This window comes from Oncorhynchus mykiss, chromosome 17 (genome assembly GCF_013265735.2).
Source record: "Oncorhynchus mykiss isolate Arlee chromosome 17, USDA_OmykA_1.1, whole genome shotgun sequence".
NCBI lineage: Eukaryota > Metazoa > Chordata > Actinopteri > Salmoniformes > Salmonidae > Oncorhynchus > Oncorhynchus mykiss.
In genome coordinates this window covers 3,551,317-3,570,318 of record NC_048581.1, presented here as the reverse complement: position 1 = coordinate 3,570,318, position 19,002 = coordinate 3,551,317, and the positions used below count along the sequence as shown (strand labels likewise).

Sequence of the window (19,002 nt, the reverse complement as noted above, 5' to 3'; positions counted from 1 at the left end):
TATTATCATAGATCTCCATATTCTATTATGACTACCAGACCTCCATATTCTATTATTACTTTAAAGTACTACTTCAGGAGTTTTTTGGTGTATCTGTACTTTACTATTTATATCTTTGACAACTTTTACTTTACTACATTCCAAAAGAACGAAAACAAGAACAGTGTCCTGCCTGCTTTGCTTAATAGAAGGAATTTGAAATGATTTAAACTTTTACTTTTGATACTTAAGTATATTTAGAACCAAATACTGTTAGACTTTTACTCAAGTAGTTTTTCCACTGGCTGATTTTTACTTGAGTAACTTTCTATTAAAGGCATCTATACTTTTATTCAAGTATGACAATTCTACCTCAACAACAAATGTGTGAATACCAATGAATTTAAAACCCACTATAGCAGGTTAGGACTAAGCAATGTTACATAACCTTGTCTACTCGCTATACTAATGCTCTGCTGTCCAGAAGGTAACAGGAAACAGAAACAATGTCTTTCTGCAGTAAAGTTAAGACACTGTTGACCCCAAGACAGGATGCTAATCAGTTTAACCTCTGAAACCTCTCAAAAAGGCCAGACCAAAATAATACAGCTAGCGAGGGTAGCTACCAGAAGGACGTAGGCTACCTATCCTGCACCCACAGACACAAACATTACCCAGAATTCCTAGCATCACCATCTATACAGTGCCTTCGGGATGAATTCAAACCCCTTCACTTTTTCCCCATATTTTGTTACGTTACAGCCTTATTCTAAAATGGATTAAACACTTAAAAAAAAAAAGTTTACTACTCTACACACAAAACCTCCTAATGACAAAGACAAAACAGGTTTTTACATTTTTTTTGCAAATTTATTACAAATTCAAAATGGAAATACCTTCTTTACATTAGTATTCAGACCCTTTTGCTATGAGACTCCAAACTGAGCGGCGGTGTATCCTGTTTCCATTGATCATCGTTGAGATGTTTCTACAACTTGATTGGACTCCACCTGTGGTAAATTCAACTGAATGGACACGATTTGGAAAGAGACACACACCTGTTTATATAGAACCTTCCAGAAGGACAACCTATAAAAAGGTTTACAGTGCACGTAAGAGCAAAAAACCAAGCCATGAGGTCGAAAGAATTGTCCGAAGAGCTCCGAGACAGGAGCTGGAAGGCACAGATCTGACGAAGGGTACCAAAAAATGTCTGCAGCATTGAAGGTTCCCAAGAACACAGTGGCCTCAAGTGTCAGCTTCCTGGCAATGCCAGGTTTTTGGCTAAAATAAAATGTTGTGGTACTGGGTACAGTTCTGGGTACAGTTCTTTGGCACTTGGATTAAAATCGGTGGCATGGTCAGATGACACGGCCACACTCATGAAAGGTTAAAGTCATTAAGAGGTTAAGGAGCATTGGTAAGGCTTTTCTCCTGTGTGTTTCTTCTTATGCTCTTTCAGGTTCTGGGAGCAGTGGACGGTCTTATCACCTGAGTGTGTGTATTCTCTCATGCTTTTTCAGGTTCCCTAATCGGGTAAATGTCTTTTGACACTGAGTGCAGTGGTAGGTCTTTTTTTCTGTGTGTGTCCCCTCGTGATATTTCAGGCCCCCTAACTGGGTAAAAGTCTTTTCACACATGGAGCATTGGTAAGGCTTTTCTCCTGTGTGTTTCTTCTTATGCTCTTTTAGGTTCCCTAACTTGGTAAAATCCTTACCGCACAAAGAGCAATGGTAAGGTTTCTCCCCTGTGTGCGTCCTCTCATGCTCTTTCAGGTCCCCTAACCACCGAAAACTCTTTCCACAGTGGGAACAGGGGTAAGGCTTTTCTTCAGAGTGTATTTTCTCATGTTTTTTCAAATACCCTAACTGGGTAAAACACTTTCCACAATGAGAGCAGTGGTAGAGTTTTTCTCTCGTGTGTATTCCTTCATGCCTTTTCAGATTTCCTAAATGTGTAAATCTCTTTCCACACTGGGAACATTGTAAAGGTTTTTCTCCTGTGTGTTTCTTCTTATGCTCTTTTACGTTCCCTAATGTGGTAAAATCCTTTCCACACTGAGCGCAATGGTAAGGCTTCTCCCCCGTATGTGTCCTTTCATGCTGCTTCAGGTTCTCTAACCACCTAAAATTCTTTCCACACTGGGAACAGAGGTAAGCCTTCACTCCAGAGTGAATTCTCTCATGTATTTTTAGGTGTGCTAATCGGGTATAACGCTTTCCACACTGGGAGCAATGGAAAGGCTTCTCTCCTGTGTGTATCCTCTCATGCTCTTTCAGGTGCCTTAACCATGTAAAACCCTTTCCACACTGGGGACATTGGAAAGGCTTCTCTCCTGTGTGTATTCTCTCATGCTCTTTCAGAAGTGATGACTGGTTAAATCTCTTTTCACAATGGGAACATTGGAAGAGCTTTTTTCCTGTGTGTGTTCTCTCATGCTCTTTGAGCTTAGATAACCACTTAAAACTCTTTCCACAGTGGGAGCAGTTGTGTCCTGTCGCTGGTTTGGGAATCTCTGGGTCTGGATTCTCTGAATGACTCTTCCCGCTGTCAGAGTGAGAGTCTGGTTTCTCTCCTGGCAAAGATAAAACAGAGTATTTGGTTAAACAGAGAGGCATGAATAAAACCTCCACATGATTGAACTGTCTTCCCATGAGGTTTAATCCAGACAAGATCCTTCAAAATAAAATCATTATAAAATGCTGATTGGTTGATATTCGCAATAATCTCAGGTAATGCCTTTTAAAAGTTCCATCCATCCTATTTTTTTAGGGGAATATTTAGGCTTTCTGATAATGTATAAACAATAATAAAACAAACAAATGTAAACCCACCCACACTGGGCCATGAGGTCACTGTTCAATCTGCTTTCTGCTGTTAAGGGAGAGAGAGGCAAGATCTAAAAAAAAATTTTTTTTTTAAAAGCCCACTTTAAATCTGAGATTTTTTAAACTATCTCATCCATATGTAAAAAAAAAAAAAAAACCATGAAGTCTTTGTCAATCCAAATGCCCAGATATTTATAGGAACCCGATCGATGGGAAAACCATCCAGTGAATAAATATATAGTTCATCTGAAACATCCTGGAGAGAACTACAGAACTACAGAACTACAGAACTACAGAACTACAGAACTACAGAACTACAGAACTACAGAACTACAGAACTACAGAACTACATGTATTTAGTCTTGTCCACATTACAGAACAGGTTTTAAACCAACCAGGGCGTTCTGTTAGGTCACAAGGTCAGATAGCAGCTCTAACATAGTCCGGCCAACAGTTGGGTCAATGGAGAGACCTCCAGTGCCTTCGAAAAATATTCAGACCCCTTGACTTTGTCCACATTTTGTTACGTTACAGCCTTATTCTAAACATGGATTAAAATGTTTATCCTCATCAATCTACACACAATAACCCATAATGACATCACAATACCCCATAATGACATCACAGTACCCCATAATGACATCACAATACCCCATAGTGACAAAGTGAAAACAGGTTTTTTTAAAACCCCCAGAAATACCTTATTTACATAGGTATTCAAACCCTTTGCTATAAGACTCGAAATTGAGTTCCGTTGCATCCCGTTTCCATTGATCATCCTAGAGATGTTTCTACAAGTTGATTGGACTCCACCTGCAGTAAATTCAATTGACTGGACATCATTTGGAAAGGCACACACCTGTCTATATAGAGCCTTCCCGAAGGACAACCATCTCCGCAGCACTACACCAATCAGGCCTTTATGGTAGAGCGGCCAGACAGAAGCCACTCCTCGGTAAAAGGCACATGACAGCCCGCTTGGAGTTTGCCAAAGGGCACCTAAAGGACTGTCCGACCATGAGAAACAAGATTATCTGGTCTGATGAAACCAAAACTTAACTCTTTGGCCTGAATGTTAAATCTGGAGGAAATCTAGCACTAGCCCTACGGTGAAGCATGGTGGTGACCGAATCATACTGTGGGAATGTCGTTTAGCGGCAGGGCCAGGGAGACTAGTCTGGATCGAGGGAAAGATGAATGGAGCAAAGTTCAGAGAGATCCTTGATGAAAACCTGATCCAGAGTGGTCCAGCCAGAGCCCGGACTGGAACCTGATCGAACATCTCTGGAGAGACCTGAAAATAGCTGTACAGCGGCACTCCCCATCCAACCTGACAGAACTTGAGAGGATCTGCAGAGAAGAATGGGAGAAACTCCCCAAATACAGGTGTGCCAAGCTTGTAGCGTCATACCCAAGAAAACTTGGGCTGTAATCGCTGCCAAAAGGTGCTTGTTATAATTAACGAAAAATTATAAACAACCTGTTTTTGATTTGTTATTATGGGGCATTGTGTAAATTGATGAGGGGGAAAAAACGATTGAATCACTTTTAGAATAAGGCTGTAATGTAACAAAATGTGGAAATGCACACAGCAGAGACCATGGAGGAGAGACACAACAGAGAACATGGAGGAGAGACAACAGAGAACATGGAGGAGAGACACACAACAGAGAACATGGAGGAGAGACACAACAGAGAACATGGAGGAGAGACAACAGAGAACATGGAGGAGAGACACACAACAGAGAACATGGAGGAGAGACAACAGAGAACATGGAGGAGAGACAACAGAGAACATGGAGGAGAGACACACAACAGAGAACATGGAGGAGAGACACAACAGAGAACATGGAGGAGAGACAACAGAGAACATGGAGGAGAGACACACAACAGAGAACATGGAGGAGAGACACAACAGAGAACATGGAGGAGAGACAACAGAGAACATGGAGGAGAGACACAACAGAGAATATGGAGGAGACACACAACAGAGAATATGGAGGAGACACACAACAGAGAATATGGAGGAGACACACAACAGAGAACATGGAGGAGAGACAACAGAGAACATGGAAGAGACACACAACAGAGAACCTGAAACAGCATGAATACCATTGTTGCTGAGTGGCTGGGGGACAGCATGAATACCATTGTTGCTGAGTGGCTGGGGGACAGCATGAATACCATTGTTGCTGAGTGACTGGGGGACAGCATGAATACCATTGTTGCTGAGTGACTGGGGGACAGCATGAATACCATTGTTGCTGAGTGGCTGGGGGACAGCATGAATACCATTGTTGCTGAGTGGCTGGGGGACAGCATGAATACCATTGTTGCTGAGTGGCTGGGGGACAGCATGAATACCATTGTTGCTGAGTGGCTGGGGGACAGCATGAATACCATTGTTGCTGAGTGGCTGGGGGACAGCATGAATACCATTGTTGCTGAGTGGCTGGGGGAAAGCATGAATACCATTGTTGCTGAGTGGCTGGGGGACAGCATGAATACCATTGTTGCTGAGTGGCTGGGTGACAGCATGAATACCATTGTTGTTGAGTGGCTGGGTGACAGCATTAATACCATTGTTGCTGAGTGGCTGGGGGACAGCATGAATACCGGGGACTGTGAAGAGACAAACACAAAGGTACAGACACATGCATTGTGATATTGCTGTATTGTGTTGTAGATATGTAGTGGTGTAATAATGTTATATGATGTACTGTTTTATATTTTGTTTTCTGTGTAATGTAAGTGCCTTAATGTGTTTGGACCCCAGGAAGAGTAGCAGCTGCCTTGGCAGGAACTAATGGGGATCCATAATAAACCCCAGGAAGAGTAGCTGCTGCCTTGGCAACACTAATGAGGATCCATAATAAACCCCAGGAAGAGTAGCTGCTGCCTTGGCAGGAACTAATGGGGATCCATAATAAACCCCAGGAAGAGTAGCTGCTGCCTTGGAGGAATGGGCCAAAATACCAGCAACAGTGTGTGAAAACCTTGTGAAGACTTACAGAAAACGTTTGACCTCTGTCATTGCCAACAAAGGGTATATAACAAATTATTGAGATAAACTTTTGTTATTGACCAAATACGTATTTTCCACCATAATTTGCAAATAAATTCATTAAAAATCCTACAATGTGATTTTCTGGATTTTTTTCTTCTCATTTTGTCTGTCATAGATGAAGTGTACCTATGATGAAAATTACAGGCCTCTCTCATCTTTTTAAGTGGGAGAACTTGCACAATTGGTGGCTGACTAAATACTTATTTTGGCCCCACTGTATTACAATTCTATTAATACATAATAACATATTACAAACAAGCTTATCTTTTAGGTTCTGAGCTCAGTGGACATTTATAAGTTATATTCTCCCAGAATCAATGGCGAGGCCCAGAGCCAGATATTAAAACGATACATTAATTCAACAAGGGCAGTTTGTGGCTCTGCTTTTAAGACGGTACTCACTGGTGATAATCAGATCTTCAGTCTCATCTTCCTCTCCTTCCACCTCCTCTTCATCTCCCAATACGTCTTCCTCCTCCTCTTTATGTAAGATAGCCTCCTCTTCCTCTCCAAAAGGTTCTTTCACTATAATATCCTCCTTTTCTTCTTTCAATGTTATGGCCTCCTCTTCCTCCTTTTTCATTCTGAAAACGTCTATCTCCTCTTCTTCCACTGTGACAGCCTCTATCCCCTCTTCTTCTTTCCATCTAAAAGATTCCTCTACTTCTTCCTCCTCTTTCATTCTGAAAGCTTCTTCCTCTCCTTTTACTGAAACATCCTCCTCCTCTTCTTTTACGACAACGTTCAGCCCCAGAGCTTCTTTCTCCGTCCAGCAGACCTCTTCTTTAGCAAGAGGGGAGTAGTTTAGTGAGCTCATGGTTGGTGACGCTAGTTAGCATTAACGAGTAGCCTGGTGCTAAGCTAACTTAGCTAGCTAGCTACCTGTCTAACAACGTAAATATGAACTTAAATGGGGCAACTAGCTACACGAAAGAAGTTTAAAACACAGAGGCAAATATACACCGAAAGCGTCTAAAGAGCTCCAATGTTTTGACTATGTTGGATAGCAAGCCACAGAGGTGACTGACTAGACTGTCGTGAAACAGGTAAGATGAACTAAGTACTCCCGGGTCGCAGATTTGTAGAATCCTTCAGAATAAGAGTCCTGCCCTGTATACTTTCTAAATGAATAATTAGTGAGAAAATGATGCAAAATGATGTGATTTATTTGTTATTGTTATGTATATATATATTTTTTATCTAAATGGTCAACATTTATTTTGTGTGTACTCCTATCATGTATTAGGGCGGCAGGTAGCCTGGTGGTTAGAGTGTTGGACTAGTAACCAAAAGATTGGATCGAATCCCCGAGCTGACAAGGTAAACTCTGTCGTTCTGCCCCTGAACAAGACAATTAACCCACTGTTCCTAGTTCGTCATTGTAAATAAGAACGTGTCTAGTTAACTGACTTGTCTAGTTAAATAAAGGTAAAAAAATATATATTGAAAAAATTACACCGTACATAATCACCTGTAAATTGTGTCAGTAAAAGGGCTCCATTCTCTTTTTCTTTTTCTTCATATCGGCCATAAAAGTCACAAAGTCACAAGGCCCGCCTACTCGTGTGACGACACTAATACCGCTTTACTGCTCTCGGGAAATGACCAATCAGATGAGGGTGTGTGATGACGCGTATGCCGACAGGCTTGCAGAGGCAGACAAGAGACAAGCATTTATTTTATCTAGCGTTTCATCAATGACGTGTTTATTTATCAGCTATAATAAAACCAACCGTTATAAATGATCTATCAATGATGTGGTTATTTATCAGCTATAATAAAACCAACCGTTATAAATGATCCATCAATGATGTGGTTATTTATTATCTATAATAAAAACCAACCGTTATAAATGATCTATCAATGATGTGTTTATTTATCAGCTATAATAAAACCAACCGTTATAAATGATCTATCAATGATGTGGTTATTTATCAGCTATAATAAAACCAACCGTTATAAATGATCCATCAATGATGTGGTTATTTATCAGCTATAATAAAACCAACCGTTATAAATGATCTATCAATGACGTGGTTATTTATCAGCTATAATAACACCAACCGTTATAAATGATCCATCAATGATGTGGTTATTTATTATCTATAATAACACCAACCATTATAAATACAAAATGGTAATTGGATGTCTTATTCAAACTCAGCTTGCAAACTCATCATGATGTTGGCTACTTACTTGTCCTAACCCAAATGATGTTGGCTCTTACTTGTCCTAACCCAAATGATGTTGGCTCTTACTTGTCCTAACCCAAATGACGTTGGCTACTTACTTGTCCTAACCCAAATGATGTTGGCTCTTACTTGTCCTAACCCAAATGATGTTGGCTCTTACTTGTCCTAACCCAAATGATGTTGGCTCTTACTTGTCCTAACCCAAATGATGTTGGCTCTTACTTGTCCTAACCCAAATGATGTTGGCTCTTACTTGTCCTAACCCAAATGATGTTGGCTCTTACTTGTCCTAACCCAAATGATGTTGGCTACTTACTTGTCCTAACCCAAATGATGTTGGCTCTTACTTGTCCTAACCCAAATGATGTTGGCTCTTACTTGTCCTAACCCAAATGATGTTGGCTCTTACTTGTCCTAACCCAAATGATGTTGGCTCTTACTTGTCCTAACCCAAATGATGTTGGCTCTTACTTGTCCTAACCCAAATGATGTTGTCTCTTACTTGTCCTAACCCAAATGACGTTGGCTACTTACTTGTCCTAACCCAAATGATGTTGGCTCTTACTTGTCCTAACCCAAATGATGTTGGCTCTTACTTGTCCTAACCCAAATGATGTTGGCTCTTACTTGTCCTAACCCAAATGACGTTGGCTACTTACTTGTCCTAACCCAAATGATGTTGGCTCTTACTTGTCCTAACCCAAATGATGTTGGCTCTTACTTGTCCTAACCCAAAATAGGTTTACTCTAATATCCGCATTGTTTTTTTAATAATATATTTTTATTTAAATTGTGCACAACAATTAAAATGTTTGAAATAGACAGATTTTTTTTTGTCTGATATTAAGATGAAAACCTTTTAACTTTTATGTGCCACTCTGGCACCTTCTTATAGTCATTTATTTATTTAACATCTTGAGATTTTTACTTACTTAGTAAACAGTAAGTTGATGTACTTCCTCATAAAGCAGATAACTTTGGGCGCTGTTTAATATTGCCTTGCAGTTCACCTTTTAAGTATTATGTATTAATTTCTGTCTCTGTACAAAGGAATGATCTTCAAGCTGTGGAAGATGGCAAAACATAATAATTGATTGGAATTACATCGCACTTTTCTAGACGCCCAAAAGCTCTTTACAGTGTACAGGGAAACTCAGCTCCCTAACCACACTTACATATTTTTTCAATAAGTGCCATGGGATCCACAGCCACAAAGTCAGAAGGCCCGCCTCCTCGACCAATCAGATGACCAGCCTCATCAGTGCCATGGGATCCACAGCCACAAAGTCAGAAGGCCCGCCTCCTCGACCAATCAGATGAGAGAGTGTGTGTTTGCTGACCGGCTGACCGAGTGTGTGTGCTGACCGTGCTGACCGGCTTCATCAGTGCCATTGGATATTGATGTTGGCTCTTACTTGTCCTACATCATTTGGGTTAGGACAAGTAAGAACCAACATCATTTGGGTTAGGACAAGTAACCACAAAGTCAGAAGGCCCGCCTCCTAGACCAATCAGATGACCAGCTTCATCAGTGCCATGGGATCTTTAGTGACCACAGAGTGGTTATAAAGTCCCATCTTCTTCCATTTTGAGGAACATTCCATTGCTAGTTTAGTAATTCGACATGATTCTAAGAAAGTGTATGTACAAGTGTAACAGTATAACTTCAGACCCTCGCCCATACCCGGGTGCGAACCAGGGACCCTCTGCACACATCAACAACAGTCACCCACAAACCATCGCTCCACAAAAGCCGCGGCCCTTGCAGAGCAAGGGGGAACTACTATTTCAAGGTCTCAGATGCAAGTGACGTCACCGATAGAACCGCTATTTAGCGCGCACCGCGCACCGCTAACTAAGCTAGCCGTTTCACATCCGTTACACACGTTCAGTGATCTGTCTTTGAACTTACTGCTTTCTTGTTACATTTCAGCAGCACGGTTCTCTTTGGCTTTTTTGATTGTCTGTCTTTCCTCGTGTGGAGTAAAAATCTCTGTTGTTCCTTTTCAAGACGTGGACACTAACACGTATGAATGCCACCAGGGGAAATGTATGTAAGACGTGGACACTAACACGTATGAATGCCACCAGGGGAAATGTATGTAATGGACACTAACACGTATGAATGCCACCAGGGGAAATGTATGTTATGGACACTAACACGTATGAATGCCACCAGGGGAAATGTATGTAATGGACACTAACACGTGTGAATGCCACCAGGGGAAATGTATGTAAGTTATGGACACTAACACGTGTGAATGCCACCAGGGGAAATGTATGTAAGTTATGGACACTAACACGTATGAATGCCACCAGGGGAAATGTATGTAATGGACACTAACACGTGTGAATGCCACCAGGGGAAATGTATGTAATGGACACTAACACGTGTGAATGCCACCAGGGGAAATGTATGTAATGGACACTAACACGTATGAATGCCACCAGGGGAAATGTATGTAAGTTATGGACACTAACACGTATGAATGCCACCAGGGGAAATGTATGTAAGTTATGGACACTAACACGTATGAATGCCACCAGGGGAAATGTATGTAAGTTATGGACACTAACACGTATGAATGCCACCAGGGGAAATTTATGTAAGTTATGGACACTAACACGTATGAATGCCACCAGGGGAAATGTATGTAAGTTATGGACACTAACACGTATGAATGCCACCAGGGGAAATGTATGTAAGTTATGGACACTAACACATATGAATGCCACCAGGGGAAATGTATGTAATGGACACTAACACGTATGAATGCCACCAGGGGAAATGTATGTAATGGACACTAACACGTATGAATGCCACCAGGGGAAATGTATGTAATGGACACTAACACGTGTGAATGCCACCAGGGGAAATGTATGTAATGGACACTAGCACGTATGAATGCCACCAGGGGAAATGTATGTAATGGACACTAACACGTATGAATGCCACCAGGGGAAATGTATGTAATGGACACTAACACGTATGAATGCCACCAGGGGAAATGTATGTAAGTTATGGACACTAACACGTATGAATGCCACCAGGGGAAATGTATGTAATGGACACTAGCACGTATGAATGCCACCAGGGGAAATGTATGTAATGGACACTAACACGTATGAATGCCACCAGGGGAAATGTATGTAATGGACACTAACAGGTATGAATGCCACCAGGGGAAATGTATGTAATGGACACTAACACGTATGAATGCCACCAGGGGAAATGTATGTAATGGACACTAACACGTATGAATGCCACCAGGGGAAATGTATGTAAGTTATGGACACTAACACGTATGAATGCCACCAGGGGAAATGTATGTAATGGACACTAACACGTATGAATGCCACCAGGGGAAATGTATGTAATGGACACTAGCACGTATGAATGCCACCAGGGGAAATGTATGTAATGGACACTAACACGTGTGAATGCCACCAGGGGAAATGTATGTAATGGACACTAACACGTGTGAATGCCACCAGGGGAAATGTATGTAATGGACACTAACACATATGAATGCCACCAGGGGAAATGTATGTAATGGACACTAACACGTATGAATGCCACCAGGGGAAATGTATGTAATGGACACTAACACATATGAATGCCACCAGGGGAAATGTATGTAATGGACACTAACACGTATGAATGCCACCAGGGGAAATGTATGTAATGGACACTAACACGTGTGAATGCCACCAGGGGAAATGTATGTAATGGACACTAACACGTATGAATGCCACCAGGGGAAATGTATGTAATGGACACTAACACGTATGAATGCCACCAGGGGAAATGTATGTAATGGACACTAACACGTATGAATGCCACCAGGGGAAATGTATGTAATGGACACTAACACGTATGAATGCCACCAGGGGAAATGTATGTAAGTTATGGACACTAACACGTGTGAATATAGTGACCGTATGTGCATACGTATATATTTGAGACTGTTGGACAACATAAATCTTGGTCGAACAGCCGCCTTTCGACCAGAACAATCAACTAAATGGGCTCAGCCATAATAGCGATTGATTCTTGAAGAATATAACTTAAAATAGCCTCAAATGTTTAACTGTATTTCCCCATCAGAAACCAAAACATAATCTGGCATATCGCCACTGTTGGTAAACTAACACTGTATAGCCTCGAAATCTAGTTAAACCTATAATTTTGACCTTATGGATGGTCATATCATTATGACATCATGGATTAATTCTAGAATATACTATATATCCTAGAAACCTGATTAAACTAACATTATGACATCATGGATGAATTCTAGAATATACTATATATCCTAGAAACCTGGTTAAACTAACATTATGACATCATGGATGAATTCTAGAATATACTATACAGCCTAGAAACCTGGTTAAACAACCATTATGACATCATGGATGGCCAGTCCTTGTATTCATAGTGTAGTGAATTCAGAGCAAGGCCCTGAGCTGAACTCAAACCTGGGTCCAGCGACTGTCAACACCAAAATGTCTGAACTAGGTTTAGGTTTACTAGGTCGCTAGGTTTAGGGTTACGGTTGATATAATAGCTTTCTCTATGAATTTCAGATTGGTTACATTTCTCCAGCCCCCAGCTGTTTATGTAGGAGAAAATAACAATATTTGATTTAACCTTTAAGAATAAATTCTTATTTACAATGACGGCCTATCCCGGCCAAACCCTGCGAACCCTGGGCCAATTGTGCGCCGCCCTATAGGACCAATCACGTCCGGATGTGAGGCAGCCTGGATTCAAACCAGGGACTGCAGTAACGCCTCTCGCACCGAGAAGCAAGATGCCGTAGACAGCTGTGATACAGCCCGGATTCGAACCAGGGTCTGTAGTACCTAAGACCGCTGCGCCACTCGGGAGCCAATAGATCTAAAATCAGATAAAACAAACAGAAAAACATTTGTTTCCTATTTTTATTTGATAATTGTTGAAATGCAAAATAAAGGCCTTACATTGAGACAGGAAGCTGATAGGATCATTTTGCTGTTGTCCACAACATGGCAGCAGTGTGTGTGCACAGTGTCAGACTGATACATTGAAGAATGAGAGCGCTACATCATATTTTAGTATGACGTTCTCCCAGGTGTCCTTCATGAGTGTCAGACTGATACATTGAAGAATGAGAGCGCTACATCATATTTTAGTATGACGTTCTCCCAGGTGTCCTTCATGAGTGTCAGACTGATACATTGAAGAATGAGAGCGCTACATCATATTTTAGTATGACGTTCTCCCAGGTGTCCTTCATGAGTGTCAGACTGACACATTGAAGAATGAGAGCGCTACATCATATTTTAGTATGACGTTCTCCCAGGTGTCCTTCATGAGTGTCCGACTGATACATTGAAGAATGAGAGCGCTACATCATATTTTAGTATGACGTTCTCCCAGGTGTCCTTCATGAGTGTCCGACTGATACATTGAAGAATGAGAGCGCTACATCATATTTTAGTATGACGTTCTCCCAGGTGTCCTTCATGAGTGTCAGACTGATACATTGAAGAATGAGAGCGCTACATCATATTTTAGTATGACGTTCTCCCAGGTGTCCTTCATGAGTGTCAGACTGATACATTGAAGAATGAGAGCGCTACATCATATTTTAGTATGACGTTCTCCCAGGTGTCCTTCATGAGTGTCCGACTGATACATTGAAGAATGAGAGCGCTACATCATATTTTAGTATGACGTTCTCCCAGGTGTCCTTCATGAGTGTCCGACTGATACATTGAAGAATGAGAGCGCTACATCATATTTTAGTATGACGTTCTCCCAGGTGCCCTTCATGAGTTTGCACCAAAGTGAATGACTATAGAGAACATACTAAAATGCTATGGCAATAAAAAATAAAAATTACGTTGACACACACCCAGGAATGTCATACATGATGGATCATTAGCTTCCCTACGTAAAAGGTACTAACATGAGACGAGAACGCTGATCCAACGCCTCCCAACACAGAAGTGTGAACTATTTAAGATAAGGGCCAAGTTAGCAGCCAACACTGACCCAATGTCATAAACGCACCACAAGTGAGGGCCAACAAGGGCCAACAAGTGAGAAGGAAAAAAACAATTTACAATTTGATTTTTAAACCCACAGTCGTCTACACAAGATTGTGCTGCTGATGCCAAGTCCCATAGCAGTCTCTTTCTGCTGTGAAGCAGAGGGTAACAGCACAAACAGTGCAGGTGACGGGAGATTTCTTGTGGCACAGAACACAACGACGCCTGCCTGCTTTACTCTTTTGGCCCTGAGGCACATTCAGGTCTGCAGTGATGCATTTTGGCAGGTGAACACCACTGGTGACAGGAGTAGAGGGGACAGGAGTAGAGCGGACAGGAGTAGAGCGGACAGAAGGTTCTGCAGTGGACTTTGTGCCGCAGTCAGCAAGCTCCTGGATGAGCAGCTCTCTGAAGGCTAGCGGTGTCATGGGGGTCTGTCCACAGCTCTGAGCCATTTCCTCACGAAGGATGAATGCATTCACCACAGCGATGTCGATGAAATGATAGAACAATGTCCTGTACCATTTCATTGTCTTGTGGAGAACATTGTTGTAGCCCAGCAGAGCGCCTGACAGGTCCACAACTCCTCCCATGCTCTTGTTGTAATCCTTCACAGCAGCAGGAATGGGGACATCTTTAGTGGTCCATGCATCATTAGCGTCCTTCACACGCCTGTTGACGTGATCGCCACTGAAGGATTTGTGGATACTGGAGCACATGACCACCTCTCTGGTGTCCATCCACTTAACAAAGAGCAGGTCGTGTTTACGAATCCATCGCATGGTCCCCCTTTCTGCCCTCTTAGGCATGTCGTTCTCCTTGGTTTTGGGAAAACCTACACTGTTGGGACGAATGGTGCCACAAGCCCACACATCCAGCTTCCTCAGGTTTGTAAACAGGGTAGGGCTTGTGTAAAAGTTGTCCACAAACAGTTTGAAGCCCGTCCCAAGCAGTGGAAAATCCAATAATTCCACAACGGAATCACAACTAACTCCCTTACCGGTGGCTGAGATGGATTTCCCCTCGTAAACAAAAAAATTCCAAGTGTAGGCACACGCAGAATCGGCCAAAACAAACAGTTTGTAAGCCCATTTTGTTTGCTTGTTAGGCATATGTTGTTTGAGGCCATTTCTAGCCTTTGAGGCTACTATCCTCTCATCTATGGACAGGTTCTGGTTGGGCTGAAAATGGGTCTTGCAGGCCTCAACCATGCTGGAGTAGAGAGGTTTGATTTTGCAGAGCCTATCAAAGCTTGCTGTGCCTCTCTTCTTGTCATTGACCTCATCAACTTGTGGGTCACTGATATGAAGCGCCCGCGAGATAGTCAGAAACCTGTTAGAAGACATGACAGTGGTGGGGAAAGGCAGTTGGTAGAGTGTTGACGTTCTCCAGTAGTCCTTCAGGGTTTTCAACTTCACCAACCCCATGTAAATTACCAGTGAGATGTAACAGTACAGGTCTTGGATGGAAATGGGCTTCCATGTCTCTTTCTTGCCTGCTTGTTTCTTAGCCCCATACTTGTTGGTGTTAGAAACCAGCGAATCAAGAACGGACAAGGAGAAAAACATCTGGAAAAGATGAAGGGGGCTGTACTCTGCAGTCATGTCCAGCTGAGGTCCTGGCTGCCTTTTCGGTCTAAATGTTGGTGGAAGTGGCTCCACGTCATCTTCTAGCACAGTGTGCCAACGGTCCTCTGCCTCGGTGGTAGTTGTCGCTGGTTCACTGGCCCTCCTCCGCTTCTGGGCTGACTTCTTCACACCTCTAGATGGCCGGGCCAGGGTGGGTGTGGAGCCAGAGACAGCAGGGGTCATACTGGAGGAACCAGTTCCTACGTTGGAATGAGTAGGGGATGGAGGACTGTGGTCTCTTTGGAGTGGCACCCAGAGGTCATCAGAGTCAGAGTCTCTACCACTATTGAGGATAAAAAAAACCATTAAGTTAGCTCTCAAGTTTACTGTTATTTTATTTAACCTTTAGTTTAGTAGAGGTGAGCCCTGCATCAATACATTACAGGTGAGAGCCCTGCATCAATACATTACAGGTGAGAGCCCTGCATCAATACATTACAGGTGAGAGCCCTGCATCAATACATTACCGGTGAGAGCCCTGCATCAATACATTACAGGTGAGAGCCCTGCATCAATACATTACAGGTGAGAGCCCTGCATCAATACATTACAGGTGAGAGCCCTGCATCAATACATTACAGGTGAGAGCCCTGCATCAATACATTACAGGTGAGAGCCCTGCATCAATACATTACAGGTGAGCCCTGCATCAATACATTACAGGTGAGCCCTGCATCAATACATTACCGGTGAGAGCCCTGCATCAATACATTACCGGTGAGAGCCCTGCATCAATACATTACAGGTGAGAGCCCTGCACCAATACATTACAGGTGAGCCCTGCATCAATGTGTTATTTCCTAGTTTGGGTGTCTTCACTATTATTCTACAATGTAGAAAATAGTAAAAATTAAGAAAAACCCTGGAATGAGTAGGTGTGTCCAAACGTTTGACCGGTATTGTGTGTGTGTGTGTGTGTATGTACACACACACACACACACACATATATAAATGTCTCAAATGAATAGACAACCATTTAAACAACTGCATAAGCACAAGAAGCAAAAACCTATTTCACTTACTGATCTAAAAGTGGATCTTTTCCTTCCAAAAACATTTCTTCCTCGCTGGAATCATAACTGTGGTCACTCACAGAGTCCTCGTCCATTCCTTCTGTGTCACTCTCAATTTCTGCAATAATATCATCAACATGTTTATACTCGGACTTTGACTTAGCTTTTCCACTTTTAGTAGTCATGTCTTCACTTTTTCAGTTTTGAGAAAAGTTTGTAGAAGAGAACGAACCAATGTAAACTACCGTGTGTCCTGTTTCCGTTCACATACTGCTGGAAAGCCCAGCTCATTGGCTATCTAGCTAGCTATGTTTCAAAATGATAGGTGGTCATTGGACCAAGACACTGTCAATCAAGTGAACACAGCTCTTCTCATTGGTGCTTAATGATGGCTGACCTTCGTGGTATAATTGACGTGTTGCGTAGCCAATATGTAATGTAGAATGATGAAACAAGTTTGGTTGTCTTCTAGAGTGTCTGGGGGATTTGCACAGGAACCAAACTTGACCCGGGTTAAACAACGTTTTGCCGATTTAGATTTCATAAATTGTTTTGTTGCAAGTTGAAAGAGTCGGAATTCATGCAAAACGCTGTATACAACATGGATCAGGATATAAACATGGATTTTATCAAACAAAACTACTGGGACCTTCGGGATGACAAATCAGAGCAAGATTACTGAATGTAAGTACATTATTTACCATCAGAGCAAGATTACTGAATGTAAGTACATTATTTACCATCAGAGCAGCAACTGTCCAGATTTGGAGATCCTGTAGAAGTATATAAAAAAAAGCCACAACAATCAATCTGCAGTTCAACCAATAACAAAGCTGTAATTACACCACTATTTTGGTAATAAGATGAAGGATGGGGCTGGAGAAATGTAACTACTCTCAAATTCATAGACAGACCTATGGATGCAAGGACTGACCATCTATGATATCAACATTATAGTTTTAATCATATTGAGGCTATACAGTGTTGATTTACATTGTTTATAAACATTGGAGTAAAAAAAAAGCTTATTTTGGATTCTGACAAAAAACTAAGCTAATGTTATAGGCATGTGTTATATTTAAGCAATAAGGCACGAGGGGGTGTGGTATATGGCCAATATACCACGGCTAAGGGCTGTTCTTAAGCACGACGCACCGCGGACACAGCCCTTAGCCGTGGTATATTGGCCATTTACTACAAACCCTCGAGGTGCCTTATTGCTTTTATAAACTGGTCTCCAACGTAGTTAGAGCAGTAAAAAATAATGTTTTATCATACCCGTGGCCTCCGCATCTACTTGTTTTTCTATAGTGACATGGTCCTCTTCCTTCTCCTCTTTTACGACAACATTCAGCCACAGACCTTCTTTCTCCGTCCAGCAGACCTCCTCTTCTTTGTCAGGAGGAGAGTAGCTTAGTGAACACATGGTCGGAGATGTTAGCTAGGTAGGCTAATGCTAACTTAACCAGCGAGCTAGATGACCAATAATAACAACACCGTAAATATTAAATTAAATCTGATAACTAACTAGACGACAGAAGTGTGTTTAAAACACAGCGGCTAATATACACTAAAGCGTCTAAAGAGCTTTATTGTTTCGTCTATTTTGTCTAGCACGCTACCGAGGTGTCTGACTAACTGTTGCTGCTGTTGAAAGAAGCGTTCCGTCCACTACATTATACGTCACATCAGCAGCATCGCCTTAAAGTCTCAGACTGCCATCTGCTGACTGGAGGGGGTAACGCAGTTGTGAGAAATGTATATTTTAATGATCAGACAAGTTGTCGTTAAGGAAGCATGACATTTTACCCACCAATGTAACAACAGTGTAGTTAAAGACTTAGTAACGTAGTTTCTGTCACGATCTGGTTACCTATATGTACAAAAGTACTAAATGTTTTTGCGTTATTACATATTTATTAACCTATTTCCGGCTATCTTCTAAATTACCCACAATGCAATATTTTTGCAACGCTATATTGATCTACTCTGTACTACCGAGTCGGTTTGGTCATGTTGGTTCGCAGTTATAATATTGAGAAAGTTCCAGTGAAACTCTGCTTTTCATCGACAGCTTTACTTAAGCATCATTTTTCTCCACACAGATATTATATATGAAATAATCGGGACATATTGTATAAAAATACTTCTTTGTTTTTAGAATATTGTTTCCTAAATAATATGCTATTGGTGAGACAACTGGTAAATGCAGAGGGTCTTTTACTTCATTATAAGGAATTCTGATCACTTTACAAGGTC

General features: G+C 41.7%; 2 protein-coding genes across 2 annotated transcripts; both read right to left on the bottom strand.

Moving 5' to 3' along the window:
• Positions 1 to 962: 962 nt before the first annotated feature.
• LOC118940207 (zinc finger protein OZF-like) lies at positions 963 to 6,925 on the bottom strand. The gene is made up of 2 exons (XM_036948649.1): positions 6,277 to 6,925; positions 963 to 2,554 (listed from the first exon to the last, which is right to left on the bottom strand). The coding sequence occupies exons 1-2, from the start codon at positions 6,689 to 6,691 to the stop codon at positions 1,467 to 1,469; spliced, it is 1,503 nt and encodes a 500-aa protein (XP_036804544.1). The 5' UTR covers positions 6,692 to 6,925; the 3' UTR covers positions 963 to 1,466.
• A 6,068-nt stretch (positions 6,926 to 12,993) lies between these two features.
• Positions 12,994 to 18,415, bottom strand: LOC110506843 (piggyBac transposable element-derived protein 4). The gene is made up of 4 exons (XM_036948642.1): positions 18,022 to 18,415; positions 17,484 to 17,516; positions 16,753 to 16,861; positions 12,994 to 16,013 (listed from the first exon to the last, which is right to left on the bottom strand). Exons 1-4 carry the CDS (start codon positions 18,167 to 18,169, stop codon positions 14,204 to 14,206), a joined length of 2,100 nt encoding a protein of 699 aa, XP_036804537.1. The 5' UTR covers positions 18,170 to 18,415; the 3' UTR covers positions 12,994 to 14,203.
• Positions 18,416 to 19,002: the final 587 nt, after the last annotated feature.

Coding starts and splice junctions, on each gene's coding strand:
- LOC110506843 (XM_036948642.1), bottom strand. CDS start 18,169: ATGTGTTCACTAAGCTACTCTCCTCCTGACAAAGAAGAGGAGGTCTGC. Junction 17,517..18,021: donor AGTAGATGCGGAGGCCACGG/GTATGATAAAAC, acceptor ATACTTCTACAG/GATCTCCAAATCTGGACAGT. Junction 16,014..16,752: donor AAAGATCCACTTTTAGATCA/GTAAGTGAAATA, acceptor TATCCTCAATAG/TGGTAGAGACTCTGACTCTG.
- LOC118940207 (XM_036948649.1), bottom strand. CDS start 6,691: ATGAGCTCACTAAACTACTCCCCTCTTGCTAAAGAAGAGGTCTGCTGG. Junction 2,555..6,276: donor TGAAGATCTGATTATCACCA/GTGAGTACCGTC, acceptor TATCTTTGCCAG/GAGAGAAACCAGACTCTCAC.